Consider the following 25,128-nt stretch of genomic DNA (forward strand, 5'->3'; position numbering starts at 1 on the left):
AGCTATAGCTTGTCCAGATCCATGCTCAAGTGTGTCTGTTTGTTTTGGGGTGGGAGGTTGCCAGACACCCCTCTTACCTTTCATGAGACCAGCAGTGCCTCAAATTATGTGTCTTACTGGCAGTCTTGGGAGCTTCTGTTTAGTCACGATACTAGAAGCGGAAATCATGCAAGATTTTTGACACTTTGAAGTTATTTAAGAACTTATCTCTATTTATATATGTATATATTTATATACATATGTTTATAAATACATATATTTATATACATATAAGGCCAATACTTGGAGATACAGCAGATCTCAAAAGATAGCTAGAAAGTAAGAATTTTAATTAAGATTATGATCCATGATTTGGCATTTGATCCTCTGAGTCTCTCATACTCACCCTTAGTTGCTTTGGAAAGATCAGTAACACCTGTAAAATTTTTGTTAGATTTGAATCTCTAATGCAGCTTTCACCTAGTTAACATATAATGGCAATTTCTACTGTGACCTCAGTTTGTGCTACAGGGATAGCACAGACCTATCTTAAAATATTCCTAATAATTCCTAATATTCCTTAAATATTCCATTGGTAATAGTTGAATAAGAGGACTATACAATGACTAGCATTGTTTTCATTTACCTATTTTCTGAAAGGTCAGGTCCTAAAAATAAAGTAAGTTACCTCAAACAAAAGGATACTACTGGTATCCTGAATTACTGGTGCTTTTTATATATATATATATATATATATATATATATATATCTCCACTGAATAAAAGATGCTATTGATCTTACAGAGGTAGAATGCAAACTTTCCCCATTACTACCAGTGAGGTGGACAGTTCGCTCTCAGATTTTGCCCTTCCCCAGGACCAAAAACACTTGCAAGAAGGCTAATAAGCAACGTTAGTCTTTGAGATCTTGAATATAGTAGAGCTAATACACATTTTGACGAACAGAAAGTTTCCAAAAGGAAAAAATACTTAAAACCAAAGTTACAAATTATAATCTATTTATACTTTAATTTGTGCATTTGTGGTAATTTATGACTGCAAAACACTTTTTCCTTAGAATGACATAAAGGCACATTTCATTTCAATGCATAGTGTACCATTCTAAAATATACTAATAATTTCCTTACAAAGTGCTTGAGCAGTCACTTACACATACAGTAATAGCAAAATATATTTACACTCTATAGAGTTTAAAAATTTAAAATCTGACTAAAATATATATATTTTTTAAAAACTACAGAAAATATTAGTGCTTTCTTCAGCTTAATTGTGTGAATATACCCTGCCCTCTAATTTTTTCTTAGTGATTGACTTCAATTAAAAAAAAAAACAAACTTCTGTACACTGTGTAGTTACATAATGCTATGTCAGGTTTTAATGCTAAAAGCCTATTTTAGACATTGCTTTCTATGCATATTTGAGAACCAGGAAAGGTGAGCAGACTGTACCTCAAAAGTATTTAGTGTTTTTTTTTTTTTAATGTGTTAACACTGTGTAAATTAAAGCCAGACAATTAAGCTAAGATCCTCTCCTGTCCTTTAACAAGGAAATTAACTGGCATTTTAAAATAACTTTAAACAACTTATTGCTCCCTCTTTCTATAAGATTTTCTCCCAAAGAATCTTGGGTAATAATAGAATTGGAAGGAAATAAGAATTCTTGGAAAAATTGTAACTGTTCTCAGAGTATACAAAAACATGCCAGCACACCCTAGCAAGGCTGAAGTATTGATAAACTTTCTACAAATCAATGTGCTTTTATGTTTCTCATAGAATTTAAATTTGAACAATTTTTAAGACATGAGATCACTGTGATTAAATGGCTAATTCAGTATGGTTAGTTCACAACTTGTTATTCCTGAGATATGATGACCCTAACATGCTAAGCACAGAATTAAAGATGTTATTATTGAACTAAAGAAAAATAATGCAGTCATACACGAGAGGAAAAGGATGCAAAAACTAACAACAACAAAAAAACCAAAAAACTCCAGGCAAGTGGAAAAGTCATGGCTTGCCAAAACTCTTTCCTCTAAGAGCATTAAAAAAAGCCACAAATGGATCCTCTGAAGAGTTGTAAAAAGTATTGGATCAAATTATTTTTGAGACTTTTGAGGTACAGCTTTAGTGTTATAATAATTTTATAAAATATAGACTGTTTTATCAAAAATATTTATACATTCTGTTACAATATATTGCTTTTGCCCTCAGTAACTGCCAATATAAAATCTGGATCCAGTGGCCTAAAATGTACAAATGCACTTAACGTAAATGCTGGAGTTTGAGGTGTCTGCTTGGCCACTGTACAAAAGTGATGAAGTGGTGAAATTAAATAATAAACCTACAACATAGAATACATTACAACTTGCACATATACATGTTCACAGCATGTATACAACGATAATCCCTATGTTTTAACAGATATAGTTCCCTTCTACAGTAGATACAAGAATAAGATAAACTGGGCTGAAAAATGTACAACGAATATCAAAAAAGGAGTAATTAGTCCACTGATTTTGGAAGAAGGTATGATTGAATATATCGAGTGTCTAGACTTTGGGAATGCATACAGGTAATACAGTATCTTGGTTCAGGCTAATCAGAAGTCCTCATTCTTAAAATTTTAAGTAAATGCTGATGTTTAGTTGTTCCTGTTTGCTTCAGCATGGTTTAATAAACAAAAAATTGTTTGGCAAGTAGCTCTGTTGGAAAGCTATGAGGCTCTGTTACATGGTTGGTAAAGATAAGGCGATAAAAATTTTCTCCTAATAAATATAGAAAATTTATAAAACAAGACATCAATTCATTTTTTTTAAAAAAACAAGCCAAAAAATGTGCACAAACTACCACTACATTTTTTTTGATATTATAGTAATTTCATTAAAAAAATAAGAGCATTTGCCTTATTCGAACAGATTTACTATGTGTGAACAGTAATAGCATCCCAAACCCTTTTTGTTCTTTTTGTAAAATATAGCTAATTGAAGTGAAATGATTAATCTTCCTTCCACTTAAGGCAGGCATAAGGCATAGCGAGGGACCGTGGAAGAGTGGTTTTTTTCTTTTTTTTTTTTTTTAAATAGACTATTGATCCAAAAGTATTCATTTGTGATAGGTTTTCATGGCCGATGTTCATTCCGCTTAAACTCCATGAAACTGTTTCCAGTGCTCAGATTTACGTTGAAAATACATTAAAAGAAGCCACTTTCAAGAAGATTTTACAATAGTACTTTTAAAGAAATCTTCATGTGTTTAAACAAAAAACTCAGAAGCTACTGGTGGCACAGAGAGCAAATGAAGGGTTGCTATTGTTAAGAGGTCTTCTTGTGAGTTAGTTTGCTCGGTTTCACAGTGTCTAGGAACTTAACACCAATCAGCAATGTAGTCAAAATCTCTGAACATTTCTTGCTCCTCTTCTGAAAGTATCCTTGGTTCTCGAGGCGGAGTCAAAATAGGTGCTTCTGAGGTAAATTCATCATCAAAATTACTAACATCTTCTCGTCCTCTAATGGTAGGTACAAATGGCGGCTTTACTTTTTTGTCCATCAGAGCACTCCAATCAATTAGCTGGATTACAAAATATAAAATGACCAGTTTAGTTTCCTACACTTAATTTCTATTTTCACAAAAAATTTTAAACTGTCACACTTACCCGGAAAAATGGGTGCTTTTTTACATCCTCTGCATCTTTCTCACCAGCTCCAAGTCGCCGCTCAGGATTTCTTCGTAATAGCTAACACAATATAAAATACAAAAGTTAAAATAAAACCAGTGACTTTGTTGATAAAGATTCTCATAACTTGCAAAGATTTAGATGTTTTTTTTGGTATGTGTTTGTCTAAACCATGAAACATCTATGAACTAAAAAACAACTTCTAAAGTTCTAATTGGGTTCTCCCGGGAGGGTGAAGAGTTAAGTCTGGGGAGCCACCCCTGGAGCCAGAGATGTCGTGTCCCCCTCCTCTTTAATTTCCTGTTGCAAACAATAAAGACCTTTTCTGACGTAAAAAGAAAAAAAAATAAAAATAAAAAAAAGATAAAGTTCCAACTGGGAAATGTCCTTCAATAAAAGAAATTTAAGCAGTTTATAAACCATTAGCTCTTACCCTTCTCATTATTGATATGGCTTCTGTAGATAAGAATCTTGGATACCTTACTTCATCATTTACAATACTGTCAAAAACTTCCTCTTCATCATCACCAGGAAAGGGAGACTAGAAAAAAAAATCTCTGAGTAAGTCAAAATGAATTTCAATACTGTAAAATCTTATCACCTATCCAAAGTACAGACAAGAACCAAGTAGTGAGGAAAACCAACAAAAAACTTACCAAAACACCAAACAAGAAAAGACTGTGAGAAGCCACAAAAGATACACAACAGATCTATTATCCAGAGGATATACCATATACTCTTATTGAAATCTTCATCTTTATTTCACAGACTTTAATAACAAACTTGGTTATATTATACAATATCATTTTTTCACTTAATTTAATTTAATTCCATTCTATTTTATTTAATTCACTTTTTCATTTATCTGGCCAGACAGTCAATATTTTGAGTGCATACTAGATAGTAAAAATTATTTAGATAATCAACATTTCTCAAGCTCAATCTTGTGGAAAGACAGAAAAAAATGGGTAAAGTAAATATGGTAATAAGTGTCACCATAGAGAGAAGCTCAGAGTTTGTACATCTGAGTTGTACATCTGATATGGATGTACTTTGAATTTCATAGTCAATAGCAAATTAATTAGCAAAACACAATTAGAGATCTGCAGGCATAATGACGGCACTAAGTAGCAGCTGCCAACAAAATTCAAGTCTTAGGGGCATTTCAGTTAGCAGAGTATTATTAAAATGTTGCTCATATTGACAGGAATGACCCTAAGTCATAAAAACATATTTAAATTACATTCAGTATAACAATTTGATGCACAAAATGATAACTCTCAAATATATTGAAATGTTATTATGAAATATGACTTACTATTTCAGAATTTGAGATGACTTAGATTTGGTTGCTTGTTTCCTGTAAAGTATTAATGAATAAGAGCCAAGCAGAAAGCAGTATCAATGGAAAGGGAAGAATCTTTGACTTGAGGAATCTATGAAAATGAATTTAGAATCCAACCTCCTAAAGCTGAGCTGCCAATCTTATTGCTCATATGTAAGGAAATTTCACACTTTTCACTTACTGAAACCTTAGTTTGTTCATTTACACACTCAAAATGAATAAATCAAATAGATAAATGAAGTAACTATGTGAGATAATATCATTTCTTTCTGGGATTGAGATAGCAGCAAATTAGAGAAAAATTCCTTTTCACAAGAATTCTCAATGAGAATTTCAAGTGGTAATACAAAACACTTTTGTCTATTTGATCAATTTTGTATTTAAAAAATGTCACTTTATAAATCCCTGAAGAGTGACGATATACCCACATATTCATTAAGATGTTAAAGTTCCTTGTTTCTGCAAATAGATTATAAATTAACAGGATGAACAATGGAATGCTAACAAGTATGTTTTAAACAGATATAAAAAGAATTCAATAGTCTGTTCAGATGTCAAGAGTGCAACTCCAATATCTAAGTTTACTTAAAATTTCTCTGATGCTTCAATTCTCATTTGGCACCAGGAAGGGGGATCTGGTCCTTCCAGTCCTCAAAACCCATACAAACACAAATACACATTTGAAAATGCATGATATATCCAGTGGATTTTCAAATCTTTGTAATAATAGAGTAATTAGACATAAACTTCAGCCAAACCTGACTTTTATCACAGTTAAAAGTTATTGCTAAAATTTTACCAATGTTAAACTGGTAAATTTAAAACTATCAAGTACTGATGAGTTTTAAGTTTAGTTCTTTTCCCAACTACCCTCTTACAAAGGTGCTAAAGAGCAAGGAAACTGCAATAAACAATTGTGAAGGAATAGCTGGATCCACTGTCTTTTATATCCTAGTAATTAACAGGTTAATCAATTAGAAGCTCTTTTTAAAAATACAGAACAGGAGCTTCTTCATTTGCTCATTGCCAAGTTTTCCCGTCACTGTAGAAGAGGAAGCAGAATCAACTGGATCTTAATTCTGTAGTATTCTGCAATAAATTCACATTTTTTGCCTGTCAGAGCTAATATGGAGAGTCAATTTTAAGCAAGCATGTAATTTTTGGTAACCTAATTAAATCTCATACATAAATGAATACATTAAAAAAACCCAAAGCAACAAAACTATTACTTTGAAAAAAGGTGTGGGGTGGGGGGAAGTTCAAGTAGGTCAGAGCTTACAGAAACAACTATTATGAGTACTTCTTCTTTTTTTTTTTTTTATTATGAGTACTTCTGGCATTCTTAGAAAGCAAAGACCACTGTGGATTAGGGATAAAATACATCTTTCCATCTTAAAACACTGTATAGCAGCTTTTCTAGATAGAGGTAGAAATTTTACTAAATCACTGGTCTTAAGAATAGAAATAAGGTTAGGTGGATTCCATACCCCGAGGATACAAAGCATAATGGTTTAGGGATAGGAAACCAGAGAGCCAGAGTTAAAAATCGCAGCTCCACCATATGAGAACTCTGTGACTTTAAGCAAGTTATTAACTTCTTTGTGTTTCCACTTATACACCTGAAAATGGGCCTAAGACTAGTACTGAGCTCATTAAAGGCTGCTGAAAATTAAATGAGCTAATATTTATAAGGCAAATAGGATAGTGCCTGGCACATGGTAAACATTTTAATTAGCTACTTCTTTTCCTCCTTTCCTAAATATCCACTCCAATATAACATACCAAAGTGGCTGTCATTTGGATGGACTAAAATACTTTATTTATATGAAATAAGTGCCATTATATGACAATACAGGGTAAAACTTTAGACATTTCTGACATTCAATAATTTGGTCAATCATTTATTCAGCTACTAATTTATTCATGCCTAGAATGTACAAGGAAGGTTTTTGGTACTGGGAAAACTGCAAAACAGTGAACCAAACTCATTTTTTTTTCATCCCAAGATCATCCCAAGATCAAACTGTAAGCAGTTTTCAGTTACTTGTCTAAATATTTACCCTTTCCCAAGTCCAATTCATTTTGACCAATGCATTTATTTTGACCAATGTATAACTGACTTTTTGTTACAGGTATAGAGTACATTCTTTTCATTAGTCTTTCTGTTATTCCCTATGAAATGATCAATTATATAATATGACCATGTTTTAAATTCATAAAACACAAATAACTACAGCATACTGAAATATAAGGTATGATTTTCAAAGTTCTATAGATAATATAAAAACCTAAAAAACACAGTGAAGGTAATATAGAATTTCAGGCAATTACTAGTATATTATAAATGTGTATAAGTATGTGTAACTTAAGCTCCACTTATGCAGGAAACATATTAAGTCATTTCTAAATGACATATTTTGTTCTTTCCTAATTTCTCTCTCATCTATTTTGTACTGCTTACCTCACCAACGAGCATCTCATATATAAGAACACCAAGGCCCCACCAGTCTACAGCCCTTGTATAGGATGTTTCTGTTAACACTTCTGGGGCAAGAAATTCAGGAGTGCCACAAAATGTGCTTGTTCTATCTCCATATCCCATTCCTGAAAAGGTAAAATTTAAGCATTTGTTAGCAAAGAAAAAAGTCTAGACCAACAGATAAAAAATTAGACGATATCCTTAGGAAGCAAAATTAAAGTTCCATTTGTGCATGGTGACCAAACTTAAGATATACCAGACTTCTACAGAAAATGTTAAGGACTGGTACAGAGAAAACTGTGCAACAGTAACTCTATTATTTAATTAATGGGTAAAAATAAAGAAGTGCAATTTTCACACTTCATTTTATTTATTTTCTCTGTCATCACAAATGATGCTAAGAAGTTACAAGAAAAAAATGGATTCTGAGCTTCAATTTTTATCATCTTTTCAATTCAATCTTTAAAATATTTTATCTGGTTCATTATAAAAAATAACATTTAGTTTGGAGAATACCAAAATGCAAACCCTTGGATAAGCAAGAGTTAACCACCAAAACAACCTTGAAGAAGAAAAAACAAAACTGGAGGTATCACAATCCCAGATTTTAAGTTATACTACAAAGCTATAGTAATCAAAGCAGTATGGTACTGGCACAAAAACAGACACATATATCAATGAACAGGATAGAAAGCCCAGAAACAAACCCACAATTATACGGTCGATTATTCTTTGACAAAAGAGGCAAGAATATGCAATGGGAAAAAGTCTCTTCAACAAATGGTGTTGAGAAAATCAGACAGCTACATGCAAAAGAATGCAACTAGACCACTTTCTTATACCGTACATGAAAATAAACTCAAAATGGATTAAGGACCTACATGTGAGACCTAAAATCATAAAGATCCTAGAAGAGACCAATTTCTCCGGAATTGGTAGTGGCAACATCTTTCTAGATATTTCTCCTGAGACAAGGGAAATAAAGCAAAAGTAAACTATTGGGACTACGTTGAAATAAAAACTTGTGCAAAGTAAACAATAAACCCAACTAAAAGCCTACTGAATGGGAGAAGATATTTGCAAATGACATATCCGATAAAGGGTTAGCATCCAAAATATATAAAGAACTGATACAACTCAATACCAAAAAACCCCACAAATAATCCAGTTAAAAAATAGGCAGAAGATATGAACAGACATTTCTCCAAAGAAGACATCCAGATGGCCAAAAGACACACTCAATATCATTCATCATCAGGGAAATGCAAACCAAAACTATAATAACATATCACCTCACACCTGTCAGAATGGCTAAAAATCAAAGCCACAAGAAACAAGTATTAATGAGGATGTGGAGAAAAAGGAACCCTCTTGTGCACTATTGGTGGGAATGCAAACTGGTGCAGTCACTATGGAAAACAGTATGGAGGTTCCTCAAAAAATGAAAAATAGAACTACCTTATGATCCAGTAATCACACTACTGAGTATTTACCCAAAGAATACAAAAACACGAATTTGAAACCATATATGCACCCCTCTGTTTACAGGAGCATTATTTACAATAGCCATAATATGGAAGCAGCCCAAGCACCCGTCAGTAGATGAATGAAGACTATGTGGCATGCATATGCATATATATATATACATATACATATACATACACACATATACACACACACATACAATGCAATATTACTCAGCCATTAAAAAGAATGAGAAATGTTTCCATTTGCAACAACATGAAGGGAACTAGAGAGTATAATGCTAAGTGAAATGAGTTAGAGAAAGACAAATACCGTATGATTTCATGCACAAGTAGAATTTAAGAAACAAATGAACAAAGGGGGAAAGAAAGAGAGATAAACCAAGAAAGAGACTCTTAACTATAGAGAACAAATTGATGGTTACCAGAGTTGTGTGGAGAGGGTGGAGGGGATGGGTGAAATAGGTGATGGGATTAAAGAGTACACTTATCGTAATGAGCACTGGATAATGTAAAGAATTGCTGAATCACTATATTGTACACCTGAAACTAACATGACACTATATGTTAACTATGCCAGAATTAAAATTAAAAACTTAATAAAATAAAAAAGGAGTTAACCAATGGTGCCATATACACATACAGTATTAATCTTTTAACTAGTTCACAAATTTATATTTCTTATAATTTAGTTTAGTAAATTTTGTTTAGTTCATAATTTTAATTTTGTTTATCATAACTTAGTAATATATTAATCAAATACACATTCTACATATTGAATATGTCTCAATATATTCTAAAATGTTAAAAGCTCCTTATAAACATCATCTTAGGAAAGAATTTGAAAGAAAAGCTCTCAATTCTAAAGTATACATTTATAATGACTGAAAATCTCAAATGAACTTGGGAGTCTATGGACCAAGATTTGAAGAGCATAATTAAATACCTTAGCACAGAAGGGTGGAAAATTTGTTTTTGCAAAATTTCTTTAACATTGTCACACTTTTTTTTTCTTCAATAAAATATTATTTTTAAAAAGAGCTGATACAGTATCTACATAGGTTCTACAGGAACCTTTTACGTGACTTGGCCAAGATTAAAAAAATGTTAATTAAGACCAAAATAGAACTAGTATTTCTTTTTTTTTTTTTTAATATATATGAAATTTATTGACAAATTGGTTTCCATACAACACCCAGTGCTCATCCCAAAAGGTGCCCTCCTCAATACCATTCACCCACCCGCCCCTCCCTCCCACCCCCCATCAACCCTCAGTTTCTTCTCAGTTTTTAACAGTCTCTTATGCTTTGGCTCTCTCCCACTCTAACCTCTTTTTTTTTTTTTTTCCTTCCCCTCCCCCATGGGTTCCTGTTAAGTTTCTCAGGATCCACATAAGAGTGAAACCATATGGTATCTGTCTTTCTCTGTATGGCTTATTTCACTTAGCATTACACTCTCCAGTTCCATCCACGTTGCTACAAAAGGCCATATTTCATTTTTTCTCATTGCCACATAGTATTCCATTGTGTATATAAACCACAATTTCTTTATCCATTCATCAGTTGATGGACATTTAGGCTCTTTCCATAATTTGGCTATTGTTGAGAGTGCTGCTATGAACATTGGGGTACAAGTGCCCCTATGCATCAGTACTCCTGTATCCCTTGGGTAAATTCCTAGCAGTGCTATTGCTGGGTCATAGGGTAGGTCTATTTTTAATTTTCTGAGGAACCTCCACACTGCTTTCCAGAGCGGCTGCACCAATTTGCATTCCCACCAACAGTGCAAGAGGGTTCCCGTTTCTCCACATCCTCTCCAGCATCTATAGTCTCCTGATTTGTTCATTTTGGCCACTCTGACTGGCGTGAGGTGATACCTGAGTGTGGTTTTGATTTGTATTTCCCTGATAAGGAGCGACGCTGAACATCTTTTCATGTGCCTGTTGGCCATCTGGATGTCTTCTTTAGAGAAGTGTCTATTCATGTTTTCTGCCCATTTCTTCACTGGGTTATTTGTTTTTCGGGTGTGAGCTCTTTATAGATTTTAGATACTAGCCCTTTGTCCGATATGTCATTTGCAAATATCTTTTCCCATTCCGTTGGTTGCCTTTTAGTTTTGTTGGTTGTTTCCTTGGCTGTGCAGAAGCTTTTTATCTTCATAAGGTCCCAGTAATTCACTTTTGCTTTTAATTCCCTTGCCTTTGGGGATGTGTCGAGTAAGAGATTGCTACGGCTGAGGTCAGAGAGGTCTTTTCCTGCTTTCTCCTCTAAGGTTTTGATGGTTTCCTGTCTCACATTTAGGTCCTTTATCCATTTTGAGTTTATTTTTGTAAATGGTGTGAGAAAGTGGTCTAGTTTCAACCTTCTGCATGTTGCTGTCCAGTTCTCCCAGCACCATTTGTTAAAGAGGCTGTCTTTTTTCCATTGGATGTTCTTTCCTGCTTTGTCAAAGATGAGTTGGCCATACGTTTGTGGGTCTAGTTCTGGGGTTTCTATTCTATTCCATTGGTCTGTGTGTCTGTTTTTGTGCCAAGAACTAGTATTTCTTGATTTTTATTTTATGCTTTGATAAAAACTAGAGGAGATTACAAACTCCCTATTTTCAGGATAAAACTACTCTTAATTTTTTGTTTCGTTTATAGTAGTAGTAGTAGTATGAAATCTGTCACATTTTAGTGTAGTATATATGTCAACTGCAGTAGTTATCATATTTCATTCATTCTGGTAAATTTTCTTATCCTGATATTTTTATTGTCATTTCTTTCTTTTTTTTTTTTTTTGAGAGAGAGAGAGAGAGAGACAGAGAGAGAGAGAGAAAGAGAGAACACATGAGAAGCAGGAGGAGAAAGAATCTTAAGCAGGCTCCACAAGCACAGAGTCTTATGTGGGCCTTAATCTCATGACCGTGAGATCATGACTTGAGCTGAAAGTGAGTTGGTTGCTCAAAGCGAATGAGTCATGCAGCACCCTTGTCCTGGTATTTTTTTTTTTAATTTTTTAAACATTTATTCATTTTTGAGAGTGAGAGAGAGCGTGAGCGGGGAAAGGGCAGAGAGAGAGGGAGACACAGAATCCGAAGGAGGCTCCAGGCTCTGAGCTGTCAGCACAGGACCCAACTCGGGGCTTGAACTCATGGACTGCGAGATAATGTCCCGAGCCAAAGGCAGATGCCCAACCAACTGAGCCACCCAGGCGCCCCTGTCCTGGTATTTTTAAAAAAAGGTGAAAGTAGGCCCAGTTGGCTAGGACTTCAAATTGGTTAAACTCCAAGGAAGGAGTTAACAACAGGCTCTTAAGAGTCAGAAAAGTCTGGGTTTAAATTCCTGCTTTGCCACTAGTTAGAAAGCTTAGAAAAGCTGTCTAACCTCAAAGGCTAGTTTCCTCATCTATATGCTGGGGGTTAACGCTACTACCTACCGTCACAAGACTATTAGAAATTAAAGGAGATCATGCATATGAAGAATTTGGTAAATTTCTTGGCAATTATTAAGTGCTCAAAAAATGTTATTAGCACCTACATGGCAGGTTGATTTGCTGGACAAAGAATCTAGAGACAGGAAAGTTGAAGACGCCATTAGTTTTTCAAAACAAGATGACAGCTGGCAGTAGTAGAGGGGAAATGAAAAATTTAAGAAATATTAAGGAGGTAAATGTCAGCACATTTTGGTCATTAACTTGATGTGGAAAGAGAACAGAGTCCAAGATGATACTACATTTTCAAATAAGGAGACTGTGAGAAGATTGTGGCACCATCAACTATGAACTGGACTACCTGAAGAAAAGAACCTATTTTTGGTTGTATAATGTTGGAGGTACCTATGCATTTTTCAACCAAAGCTGTCTAGTAGACAGTTGAATATTTATGTTAGGAAAGGAATAATAGATTTTGGAATCATTAACCTATTATTTATAGTTAAAAACTAGCAATGATGAACAACAGGCTAAGGACAAACTGAGGAACCAAGGCATTTAAATCAACGGTGTTTAATACAGGAAAGTCCAAAAAGAGGAAAAAAAGTATTACTGAATTCAAATTAAGAGGCTGGTGGATAACTGATGGTGATATATTTACAAAGTTCACTCATTTATTCATCCAGCTGCTTATTAATTGAATATTCACTGAATACTTAAGATGTGCCAAGCACTATACTCTACTGTGCTACGAAAACAAAGCCGAGAAACAAGAAGCTTGTGCAAAAGGGGGAACACAATGTTCATTACAATGCAATGTAATGAATTAAATGTCAAGATAACAGTAACTATTTACTATATGTTAGACACTGTGTCACATATATCCAATTCTTGAAATACTCTTAAACAAGAAGCACGATATTGATTTTATATTTGAGGAAACAGACTCAATGAGATTCAAAGTAACTCATCCAAAGACACAGCAAGTAAGTGGCAAAGCCAGGGTTCAAACCTAGGACTGTATGGAGCCTAAACCTACAGTCTTTATACTTAAGCCACCTCTGATTCATATTTCCCCAGTTTACTTATTTACTTTTGAATATATAGACAAGATTCTGAGATATATGCATATTTTCTTCCTATTTAAAAATGTTAGAAGTTTTAAGAAGCTGGACAGAAGTCATCAGGCCTATGTAATTTACTTTGTACAGTCCCAGCAAAGTAAAAAAAAAATTGGTGGCCTAACCAATGCTTTCTCAGAGTAGTGACAGAATTTTATTTATTTTTTTAGAAAGAGAAAGAGGGAGAGAGAGAGAGAGACAGAGAGAGAGAGCATGCGCACGTGTGTGGGGGAGAGTCAAGAGGGATAGGGAGAGAGAATCTCAAGCAGGCACCATGCATAGCGTGGAGCATGGGAGATCATGACTTGAGCCGAAATTAAGAGTCGGACACTTAACCGACTGAGCCACTCAGGCGCCCCCATACAAAGAGGATCTTAGGTTTTACATTATGATTTCTGAAAACCTACCCTATTCATAACCACAGAATTCTTAATAATGTGATAATCAGATTACATAATGTCTTAACAAAGAATAAAGTTAAAAATACATTTTGCTTTCCATAGACAAAGTTGAAAAATACCAAAGTACAAAGGAATAGTAATCTATTAGAAAAGGAACTTTAAAATATCCAATTACCTTCTTTGCAAAGACCAAAATCAGCAATTTTCACAAAGCCCTCTGTATCTAGCAATAAGTTATCCAATTTCAAATCTCTGTTCAGGATAAAAAAAAAATGCAAAATGAAAAAAAATCAGTAAAATCAGTAGATAACGTAGGATAAAAATAATTTCAACAGGAGCTGTACTTTTTTTTTTTTTTACTAAAAATGAGTTTTTCATGTTATGATTTGAGATTTAAATATATTACAAATGTTCACTTTTCTTCCTTTTTATTACTCTACATAATATAATTTCTGAATAATTTTCTCCACTATACAGAAAAGAATGTTTTTTAAAAGGAATGTTTTATCTATTTAAATATGTATTTTAAAGCGTGGAAGGAGTTCAAGTATTTTTAACTTTGGTTTTATTAATTTGTTATTTGTGATAGTCTGACTTGGACTAAGTTTGAAGTTCTTCTACACACCATCTGTAAGAAAAGACTGTCAAGGTATCAAGAGGGCAGTTTTAACCAGCCTTATTCTAAGAGAATAATGTGAAATAAAGAGAAAGCTATCACTGACCAAAACTGATTAAATCAAAAATTGATTAAAAATTAAGTTAAAAATATTTTATCCTTTGAAAGTAAAACAGGGCCATGAGGAAACCCTCACCTTGGATATATTGTTAGAAGTTTGAATACACTGATGTTTATGGTCTCCTTACTAGCCTTCCTGAATTTGTCTAGTCTAGAGCAATGCTATTCAAAGTGTGGTCCATTGCTTGGCTGCTGGGCTATTATTTGTTGCTAGTCCGCAACTTGATAAGGAGCTTATATTAGTACATAAGGCAACTGTGTCACCAAGTACAGTGTTTAGTTGACAGCAAGACTTAAGGAAGCAGGGTGATGTTTTATACTCTGGTACACGCTACTTATTTTATCATGGACAAATTCTGAGTAGTATTGGTCTATCAAAGTTTTCTGCAGTGGCTCAGTTGGATGTAAAATATTCACCAGAATGAATATTGTTAGTGAATTTTGTTATCAGAGCTCAACTTATAATTTGACTATTTTAATTAGGTAATGGGCAGAAGAATAGGAACAAAGAGGTTCATCACATAATTATTGTGTAACTATTTCTTTCAAAATTGGAGTTTAAAATTTTAGAGGTCACTTATCATTTGAAAGAGAAAATTAAAAAGCTGGTTAAACACAAAATATCCTTAATTATTTTTAATTCAAATTCACACCAAAATAAGCCATTAGAAAGCATCAAAACTTTACTCACCTATAAACAATTTTGTGTTCATGTAAATACTGCAACCCAAGAACTACACATGCAGCATAAAATCTGTTTGAAGAAATAAAAAGATGTTCAATAAATTCCGCTGCTGTTGAATCCCAGTTTATAACTTTATGCTCCAAAGCAGAATTCTGTAGTAAACTAACTTCACAAGTATTTATTTAGTCCCTACTATATGCCAGACACAGTAAGACATGTCCTAACAATCAGGGATGAAATTAAAAACTAAGAAAAATACAATGTCTACAATGGGAGGCATTAACTTTGCCTGTCGCTAAAGTCCTCAGAGTAGACATTTGATCTGGAAAAATACAATTTACCATAAGGGCAGAAGGACAGTGTAAAAGGCAGAACTCTCAGGGGGGAAATACAGGGCATTCCCTAGGATGGAAAGCAACAGAGTTGTAAAAGGCACCTGTGGTAACCAATAACAAGTTTTTTGTGGCTCAAGTAAAGAATGGGGAAGAAGTGGGAGACAAGGCTGAAAGGACAGCCTGGAGTCAAGTTGTGAAGGACCCTAAGTGCCATATTACGGATACTGAAATTTCTATTTTTAGCGGTAGAGAATCACACCATTTAGGTCAGAGCAGAACGATCACATTTATGTTAGATTTTTCTGAGGGTAGTATGAAGGCTGGAGTAGAAGTAGGTAGATACCCAGAGGAAAAACAAACAGATGAGGCTATTGTGGTAGCACAGATGGGAGACCATGAGAACCTCCAAGGTAGTGGCAACAAAGAGAGTAAAGAGATGGGTTCAAAAGAAACTTTAAAAGTAGCACAAGACTGGTGTCTCCCTAGCAGCAGAGGATGAGGGAGAGGGAAAAACTTAAGATGACTCTTAAGATTTCCTTAGTGTAAAGAGTAATAGGTAAAGAGACAGAGAAATAGCCAAAGTTTTGTGGGGAAAATGAGGTTGACTTAGGTTGACTTTGAATGGTCTTGGGGCAGGTGAAGAAATTGGGTAAATGGGTTTGGATCTTAGGCAAACTTGAGTCCAGCTAGAATATTAACTCTTGAGGAATAGGACCATCAGGGTCTTTTGCAGTATTTATCCTAAATGTTTAGAATAATGCCTGAAACATGGCAGGCTTACTAAATGAGAAGGGAGGTAATAAATACATGAATTTAAAAATGCAGATGTGTTTTCAGTGCAGAATAGTCTATAAGGAAACACTTAGGAGAATCAGGTTTTAATTATGCAAGTAATACATAGGTATTTTCTCTATCAAGTACACATAATACCTCTGGCCCCAAAGCACAATACTTCATTCATCCATCTATCCATCTCACCCCAGTGCCACTACCATCTATAGAGATAACTAACTACTCTTATTGGTTTGGTGAATGTTCTTCGAACTCTTAGAATGCACACGTAGATAATTTAGCTATGTCATGTGTTCCCTTATTTAACAAAAAATGGGACCATAATTTGAAAAAAATTTTAAAGTGCAAGTATTTAGAAATATTTAATTATATATTAGATCTTACATAATTATTTGTTGAAAGTTTAAAGAATTTAGCTCAAGTCCCATTCAAACAGATATGATTCTAAAATTGCTTATTTTTATACATAAGATTTGGTTACCTAATTTTGGTAACAAAATAATATTATAACAATTATAAAAATACCTTGATTTCTCTTTTATTTCATTTCTTGTAAACAAATCACCCTAATGACACCCAACAAATAATGAGTATATTGTTTCAAATATATATTTCACTAAATGCTTACTATGCTATGTGTCAGGTATGTGTTACATATTTTCACTTATTAGCTTATTTAATCTTCAAATCAAAGCTTTAAATCTTTTACAGAAACATAATGAAGCTTTCAGAGAGAGTAACTACTCTGTCTAAAGGTACAAAGCTAGGAAACAAACTATTTTTGATACCACAGTCTCAGTCAATAAAAATTCACTGATCACCTAGTATGTGCAACCACACTTCCAGGTGTTGCACTAATATACAGAACAGACATCCTCCTCCCTTTTAATGAGGGGAGATAGACAATAAAAAGATAAAAAATAAATAGATGATTTCAGGTAGAAATAAAGTGCTATGGAGATAACAGAAAACAGCGTTAAGACTTATCTGATTTGGACATTAGTGATGTAGTGGTATTTTAGATAGGGTACTCAGGAAAGGATTTCAAAAAAATAACATTTGAGGTGAGATCTGATCTAATCCAATGGGATCTAATCAGAGGGAGGTACTTCAAATTTGAAGTACAGCAATGTAGCATTTTATTCTTTATATTTTAATGTTTATTTGAGAGAGAGACACACACACAAAATGAGTGGGGAGGGGCAGAGAGAGAGGGAGACAGAGAATCTGAAGCAGACTCCAGGCTCTAAGCTGTTAGCACAGAGCCCTACGTGGGGCTCGAACTCACAAACTGTGAGATCATGACCTTAGCTGAAGTTGAATGCCCAACCAAGCCACGGAGGTGCCTCTATTTTTTTTTTTTAAGTTTATTTATTTTGAGAGGGAGAGAGAGAGAGAGAGAGGGAGAGAGACAGAGAGAGAGGGAGAGAGACAGAGGGAGAGAGCGAGCGAGCGAGCATGCACTATCAGTGTGCAGCCAGACACAAGGCTCAATCTCAGAAACCATGAGATCATGAACTGAGCTGAAACCAAGAGTCAAACACTCAACCGACTGAGACACCCAGGTGCTCTGGAATTTTATTCTTGTATTTCATTGGGCTTAACTGTTTCATCTGTACATGATTTGTATTCTCAGCAAAACCAAAAGTTCCTTAAAGGAGAACTGTATTTTAAATTTCTTTAAAAAGGGGGGGTACATATCAAAACAAAAACAAATTCCCATGTGCAGGCGGGACAGGCTAGGCATAGTCCAGATGCTCTGGTTTTAATTTTTAAATATTCAGGAAATGCCTTTTACTTTCTGGCTTCTGTCTCCATTTTGAAAGTTTCACTAACCATCAGAAATAATCTATTTCTTCCTTTTTTTTTTTTTTAATGTTTATTACTTATTTTTGAGAGACAGAACGAGCATGCACAAGCAGGGGAGGGGCAGAGAGAAAGGGAGACACAGAACCTGAAGCAGGCTCCAGGCTCTGAGCTGTCAGCAAGAAGCTTGATGCAGGGCTTGAAACCACAAGCCAGGAGATCATGACCTGAGCCGAAGTTGGACGCTTAACTGAGCCACCCAGGCACCCCAAGAAATAGATTTCTTAACTATAGGGAACTGATGGTTACCAGAGGGGGAGGTGAATGGGAGGATGGACTAAATAGGTGATGGGGATTAAAGAGTGCACTTATGATGAGTACCAGGCATGAAATTGGTGAAATCACTATATTGTGCACCTGAAACTAATATAACACTGTATGTTAACTAACTGGAATTCAATAAAATAAAACCTTTTAAAGAAAATGACTTCCTGTCTTTTGGCTTGAACAACTGGTACTGCCTTTTATTAAGGAGAAGATTAGAAGAGTAGCAGGTTTGGGACAAGTGGGTAAGGTTGGGGGAAATAGGAAAAATCAGAAATTCAGTCTGCAAAGAGAAATACTTATTAGCCATATGAAGGGAAAAGTCAAGTTGGTGCTGAATGTTATTAGAGTTGGAAGTTTAGGGAAGAGGTCAGGGCTGGAGATACAAAGTTGGTAAACATCAGCATACAGAGTGTGGCTATTCAGAGCACTTTCCTAAGATCAAATCTCAGCTTCACCATTTAAGAGCGATAAAACTGGGATAACAGTAAGGGGAAAATATATACACATCAATATTTAATCTCAAACATTTCCAATTACTTATTTTTATGCATTTGAAGAAGCACAACCTTCATATAATAGCAAATTAAAAAACTACAAAAATACAGTGAAAAGTCTGCATATTTCTATACCTTTCATTGGAAGCTATATGCGTATGAATTTCTTTTATATTCTTTCAGAGATATCTTAAGCACATGCAAGCAAAGACTTAATACACATTAACTTATTACCCTTTAAAATGCAAAAACAAATATTTCATACAAATACTTGATAAAGACTCTTTTATATTATGTTTTTTCACTTAACAATGTACTTTGAGTATAGTTAAGTATTTAAAGCCATAGTTCTAAAAAAAAGTAAAATAAATAAATAAATAAATAAAGCCATGGTTCTAGATGGCATTTCCCAGGAAGAAAATATAATAGAGATAAAGAAGGTATTTTACTAAAATGAACCTAAACTGTTCGTCTAAATTATCAAGTGTGATTTAGGGTAATCCATAAAATTTTCAACATGAACAAAGTAAAATAGATACATTTATATGTAGCAAAGAGGTAAATAAGTAGAGTTCTAATATTCTTTGCAGAAATCTATTTTCCATTTGGAAAGAAAAAAGAAACTGAGAGACCTTTTCTCCTTCCTAGCAAAAAATCTGTCATGAAAAACTCAGAGAAATGTCCAAAGCATACTCACACAGCTCTTGGTTCAGAAAAGACATCAGTATGAATGTGCATCATTAGGTCCCCACCGGCAGCATATTCCATTACAAAGCAAACATGCTCTTTGGTTTGGAAACATGCAAAAAGGTTCACCAAAAAGGGATGTCTTACACTATTCACAGTTTCAAAAATTCTTTTTTCACACATCAGGCTGTAAGAGAAAACATTTAAAAATCAATAGGTTTTTCAAAAAAAGTTCTGGTTGGAGGTAACATTCTTTAAAAAAATTACTGAACTCTAAAATAAGCAAAGTTCTTACCTATTAGAACTTTAAAACCATAAAATATGCCTTAGTTTTGCTATAAATGCTTTGAAAAATTTGGTCTACTTGATATATAAAACTTCAACTGAAATATATTAATGAAAACCCAGGGTGCCTTGGTGGCTCAGTTGGTTAAGCGTCAGACTCTTGATTTTTGGCTCAGGTGATGATCTCATGGTTTGTGAGTTCAAGCCCCAAATAGGCTTCTGCACTGACAGTGCAGAGCCTTCTTGGGATTCTCTCTCCCTCTGCCCTCCCATGCTCATGCTCTTTCTCTCAAAATAAAAAAAGGAAAAAAGAAATATATTAATGGAAACTAAAATATATGATTAGAATGACATAAAGATTAGAGTTGACAACGATAGCATCAGAGTAGCACATACAGGGCTATTGGTTATAGTTAATTAAAAAAAGGCTTATTTAGAGGTGATTTTATTGGGAATTGGTGACAGAATATACTGACCTAAAGAATTAATTTAAAAAATATAAAATTTGTGGTGAAGGTAATTTGCAGGACAGTATTTATAATTCATAAGCTATAGTATTCAAATATTTTTTCAAATAATATATGAAGTTAAAAGGTAAAGATATGATGCACAGAATTTTAATTTACAAGGCTGACTAGAAAATAAAGAGGTACATTGAGAATTCTATTAATTAACATGCTTCAAGGAAGCTCCTTGAGAATGATCTAATTTGTAAAATCTATAGCAATCATAGGTTTTGCCTTTGTAGCAGCTTGTGACTCTTACAAGCTTCTACAAAGAACAATGATCAAACTTACAGACCCTGGAACATTAATTTTGCCTACATAGCAAAAAATACCTTTCTCCCTTTCCTTGAAAATATTTAGTAAATCAACCTGACTTTAGAACTCAAAATAGAAGAAAACCAGGTCAAATATTATTCAAATACAAGTTGGAATTAACTTATTAATATACATTTTATTAACAATTAGATTATGTGTTTTTTTTTTTTAATGTTTGTTTATTTTTGAGAGAGAGACAGCATGTAGAGAGGGAGGTGCAGAGAGAGAAAGAGAATGGTAGAGGATCCGAAGCAGGCTCTGTGCTGACAGCAGAGAGCCCAACGTGGGACTCAAACTCAGGGACTGCGAGATCATGATCTGAGTCGAAGTCGGATGCTTAGCTGGCTGAGCCACCCAGGAGACCCTATATTTATGTTTCTAATTAAAATAGGCACTTTTCTGACCTTAGTGTTTTTAAAAAGTATTAATAATGCTTTTATTTTTAAATTAAAACATTTCTTAGATTTTTGTTACTGTTGCTAATTTCAAAACACCAAACTTTAGCTAATGTTAAGAGGGAGGTAGATCCATTCTTCTTTCTTTTGGGTCTTTTAAGAAGGAGTTATTTAAAATTTTTTTCTTTAACGTTTATTTTTGAGACAGAGAGACAAAGCATGAACGGGGGAGGGTCAGAGAGAGGGAGACACAGAATCTGAAACAGGCTCCAGGCTCTGAGCTGTCAGCACAGAGCCCGACGCGGGGCTCGAACTCACGGACCGCAAGATCATGACATGAGCCAAAGTCGGCCGCTTAACCGACTGAGTCACCCAGGCACCCCTGTGTTTGTTTAATTTGAGACAGAGAGAGAGACATAGTATGAGCAGGGGAAGGGTAGAGAGAGAGGGAGACAGAGAATCTGAAGCAGGCTCCAGGCTCTGAGCTGTCAGCACAGAGCCCAACATGGGGCTCGAACTCACAAGCTATGAGATCATGACCTGAGCTGAAGTGGGACACTCAACTGACTGAGCCACCTGGGTGCCCCGAAGGAGCATGGAATTTTTAGTGCTATGTTAATATAGTTGTCTTCTGGATTATGAATTGAAACATCTGTTCAGTTTTAAATACTGGCAGTAAATCCAGCTATTATGAAATAGTGTTTAAACTCCATTTAATAAGGTCACATTCTAGACAAACTCTTACCTTCTGATTTCACACAATCTGTTTATAATTTTATACATACTCAGAAACAGGAAACACCACTACAATTGTTTTAAAGCTTTAGGCTTATGTCTACATATATTTGGCAAGGTTTCTAAATGTTATTACAAATTAAGTCATTATTAGAAATAAACTTATAGGGGCGCCTGGGTGGCGCAGTCGGTTTACGCGTCCGACTTCAGCCAGGTCACGATCTCACGGTCCGTGAGTTCGAGCCCCGCGTCGGGCTCTGGGCTGATGGCTCAGAGCCTGGAGCCTGTTTCCGATTCTGTGTCTCCCTCTCTCTCTGCCCCTCCCCCGTTCATGCTCTGTCTCTCTCTGTCCCAAAAATAAATAAAAAACGTTGAAAAAAAAATTTAAAATAAAGAAATAAACTTATAAAAGGCTTTTAAAAAGTTAATAGCTTTGATTTTCATCACCACCAAAATTTATCGGAAAATAATGTCCAACTGGGATCTAAGACTGATAAGATGGCTTCTAAACTAACAGATTCACAAAATCAACCTAAATTTTGGGCACTGTAGATAAAATATTCAGACAAAATAAAAACAAAATGACAAGATGTTTGGGTTCAAGTAGATGGCAAACACTGTCTCTTCATTGTCTATATGGTTAATATTTATGGGTGAATCACTAATTCTTATGTGTATTAGGTATTAGGTTAGACCTGTGCTGAACATGTAAATGATATAAAAGATTGAGAACTGTTGATCAGAATGCCTCCTAAATGGCTTTAATGCCATTCACAGGAATGCTTTGATGAGGACCAGCAATACTGATGAAGACTGGATACATGTCTCAGACTCTTAAAGGAGGCAGGCTTTTTATAGACCAAAATTGTCACAATAATTTAAAGCATTTTACAGCACACCAAAAAGTTACGCTGTTAAGAGTTAACTTTTCCTAGCCTTATCTAAATTGTATACTTCCTTTAAAAGTTCATGAAACAACTCAACCTTATTCAAAACTTCAAACTTTATTCCTTCTATCCAGAACATTTCCCTCTAAATTGTCATTTAACTTTTCTCCATATTCCCAAGTATCTTCCATCAGCCAAGGAAGAACACAAATCCAACTCTTTTATAAGGTCTGACCTAAATCCATCAGCACCCCATGATGTTCCCCTTTGAGCTGTTACTGTCTGTACTGTTTATTTTAAACTAAGCATATCTAGCCTCTTTTATTTACATAACTAATGCACTTATGTCTTATTTTCCTAAGTGATTAGTTTCATCCTAACATTTTTTGTGTACTTCCTTATGTACACAAAGTACACTACCTTATGAAATGTTCTAGAAACTTAAAAACTTGTATAAATAGTTATTTTGGTCACTGGAAAACAGCATTGTTAATAAAGCTAAGATCTTAGGATTGAATCATATTTATATATAAATTTTTAAATATAAAGGTACATATATATGTTTAGCTGTGCTTTTGTTCTATGACTGCAAAATGGTATTTCCAGCTCTATTCTGTTGTCTTGAAATATGAACTGGTAAGAAAAGGAAGCTGAGTGAGGAGGTACTACAGGGACACAAATTTATCATTCTTACTCAGGACTGGGCATAAATGAGACTCACAGAGAATGTTCTGTGAATGGTGGGTGGAGAATGTAATCTTTGTACATGAATTACATTACTTTGGAGTTAGCCTATAATTTTCATTTTAAAAAGAGGTTGATTTGGAATTTTCTATGATCTATTTTTAAAAAAAGAAGGCAGTTTTTGAAGTAAAATAATGAAATCCAGACTAGAGAAAGAAAACATCAAAAGAAAAACTGTCATTAAGTAGCATCAAATATTTTGGAAACATCAATTTAAAAAAAAAAGTCAGTAAGATGTAATAAGATTGAATTCTATGGATCTATTAAAAGGATGAATTGGGAAGTGAATATGAAGGATTCTGTTTATTAGTTAAATTTGAGTTGTTTACTATTCAGAATTACAAGTTATAAATATGTATTACTTTTCAAAATATGTTGATTTTTTAATTTTCTAAGTTATTTCTTCTTGCCTTCATCTGTGTTTTTTTTTTTTTTTTTTTTTTTGGAGAGAGACAGAGAGAGCAAGAGCGTGAGAGCAGGGGAGAGGGACAGAGTGAGAGGGAGAGAGAAAATCTTAAGCAGGTATCACGCCAGCGTGGAGGCCGAAGCAGGGCTCGGTGAGATCTGATGTGAGCCGAAATCAAGAGTCAAATGCTTAGCTGACTGAGCCAGCTAGGTGCCCTAATTGCTCCTTTTTGCTGCCTTCCTCAAATTTCTATCAAGATTTTCCATTTCTCTGTTTGTATACCTACTGGAGGTTATTTTACTTCCATGTTGTAGAATATATGGATTTATAACTGAAGTTGGGTAAGGATCACTCCTCAACTTTTCAACAAGGCTGGATTAATTTTCAGTAGGGGTAACAGCCTAGATTCTGGCTAAAGCTCCATCCTCAGATCTGGACATTCTTCATTAATAGTAATATTAATGTTATTGTTAGATTTAATTAGAAAGTGTTCTTTTGTAAAGACTTGGCTCAAAGTAGTAACAATGTAGCGGAAAGCTATACAAATAAATCATCAGGATTAACAGAGGTAGTACCAGTACATTATTATTTTTGGAAAACAATGAATTTACCATTCATAGATCTGGAATAAAGGAAACATTCTTCCATAAAAGAAAAATATTTGGCTCATCTATTATTATAGTTATCAACAGACTGACAGTGTGATTAAAGGTTTGCTTTAACCAATTATTTCTGTAAAATAAAAATATAGTTCTAAACATACCACATGGTACACAGAATATTGCATAAATATTCAGCAAAACTGTCTCTGAATAGTTTTACATATCAAGAGTTTATTTTGATGTAATTGAGGGATATGAAAAACAGGTAAAAAATAAATAGGCAAATCCAAAGGGAAAAATTTCTTTTTTACATAAAGGAAAACTTCATTTTCAAGATCTATCCTAATTCTAAGAACTTCCCATATGATGGAAAAAATATTAGAAATAGCAATTTAGTATGTGTGTGTGTGTGTGTGTGTGTGTGTGTGTATGTATACACACACACACACACACACACACACACACACACAATGGCATGTA

General features: G+C 34.3%; 1 protein-coding gene across 4 annotated transcripts in view; it reads right to left on the reverse strand.

Moving 5' to 3' along the window:
• Positions 1-980: 980 nt before the first annotated feature.
• Positions 981-25,128, reverse strand: part of PKN2 (protein kinase N2) — a 129,645-nt gene continuing 105,497 nt past the window's right edge. For 3 of the 4 annotated variants that reach the window (XM_047083681.1, XM_047083679.1, XM_047083680.1), the window contains 7 exons: positions 19,784-19,960; positions 15,339-15,401; positions 14,087-14,163; positions 7,478-7,620; positions 4,105-4,212; positions 3,651-3,731; positions 981-3,565 (listed from right to left, as the gene is read on the reverse strand). In XM_047083681.1, coding sequence (XP_046939637.1) covers positions 3,362-3,565; positions 3,651-3,731; positions 4,105-4,212; positions 7,478-7,620; positions 14,087-14,163; positions 15,339-15,401; positions 19,784-19,960 — 853 coding nt within the window. In that variant the 3' untranslated portion in view covers positions 981-3,361. Of the gene's footprint in view, positions 3,566-3,650; positions 3,732-4,104; positions 4,213-4,989; positions 5,032-7,477; positions 7,621-14,086; positions 14,164-15,338; positions 15,402-19,783; positions 19,961-25,128 lie in introns of those variants that run through there. The other variant, XM_047083682.1, reaches the window with a different exon arrangement.

Source organism: Lynx rufus, unplaced genomic scaffold (genome assembly GCF_022079265.1).
Source record: "Lynx rufus isolate CCGP_SWC_20201006 ecotype Redwood Valley unplaced genomic scaffold, mLynRuf1.p SCAF_2, whole genome shotgun sequence".
Classification (NCBI taxonomy): domain Eukaryota; kingdom Metazoa; phylum Chordata; class Mammalia; order Carnivora; family Felidae; genus Lynx; species Lynx rufus.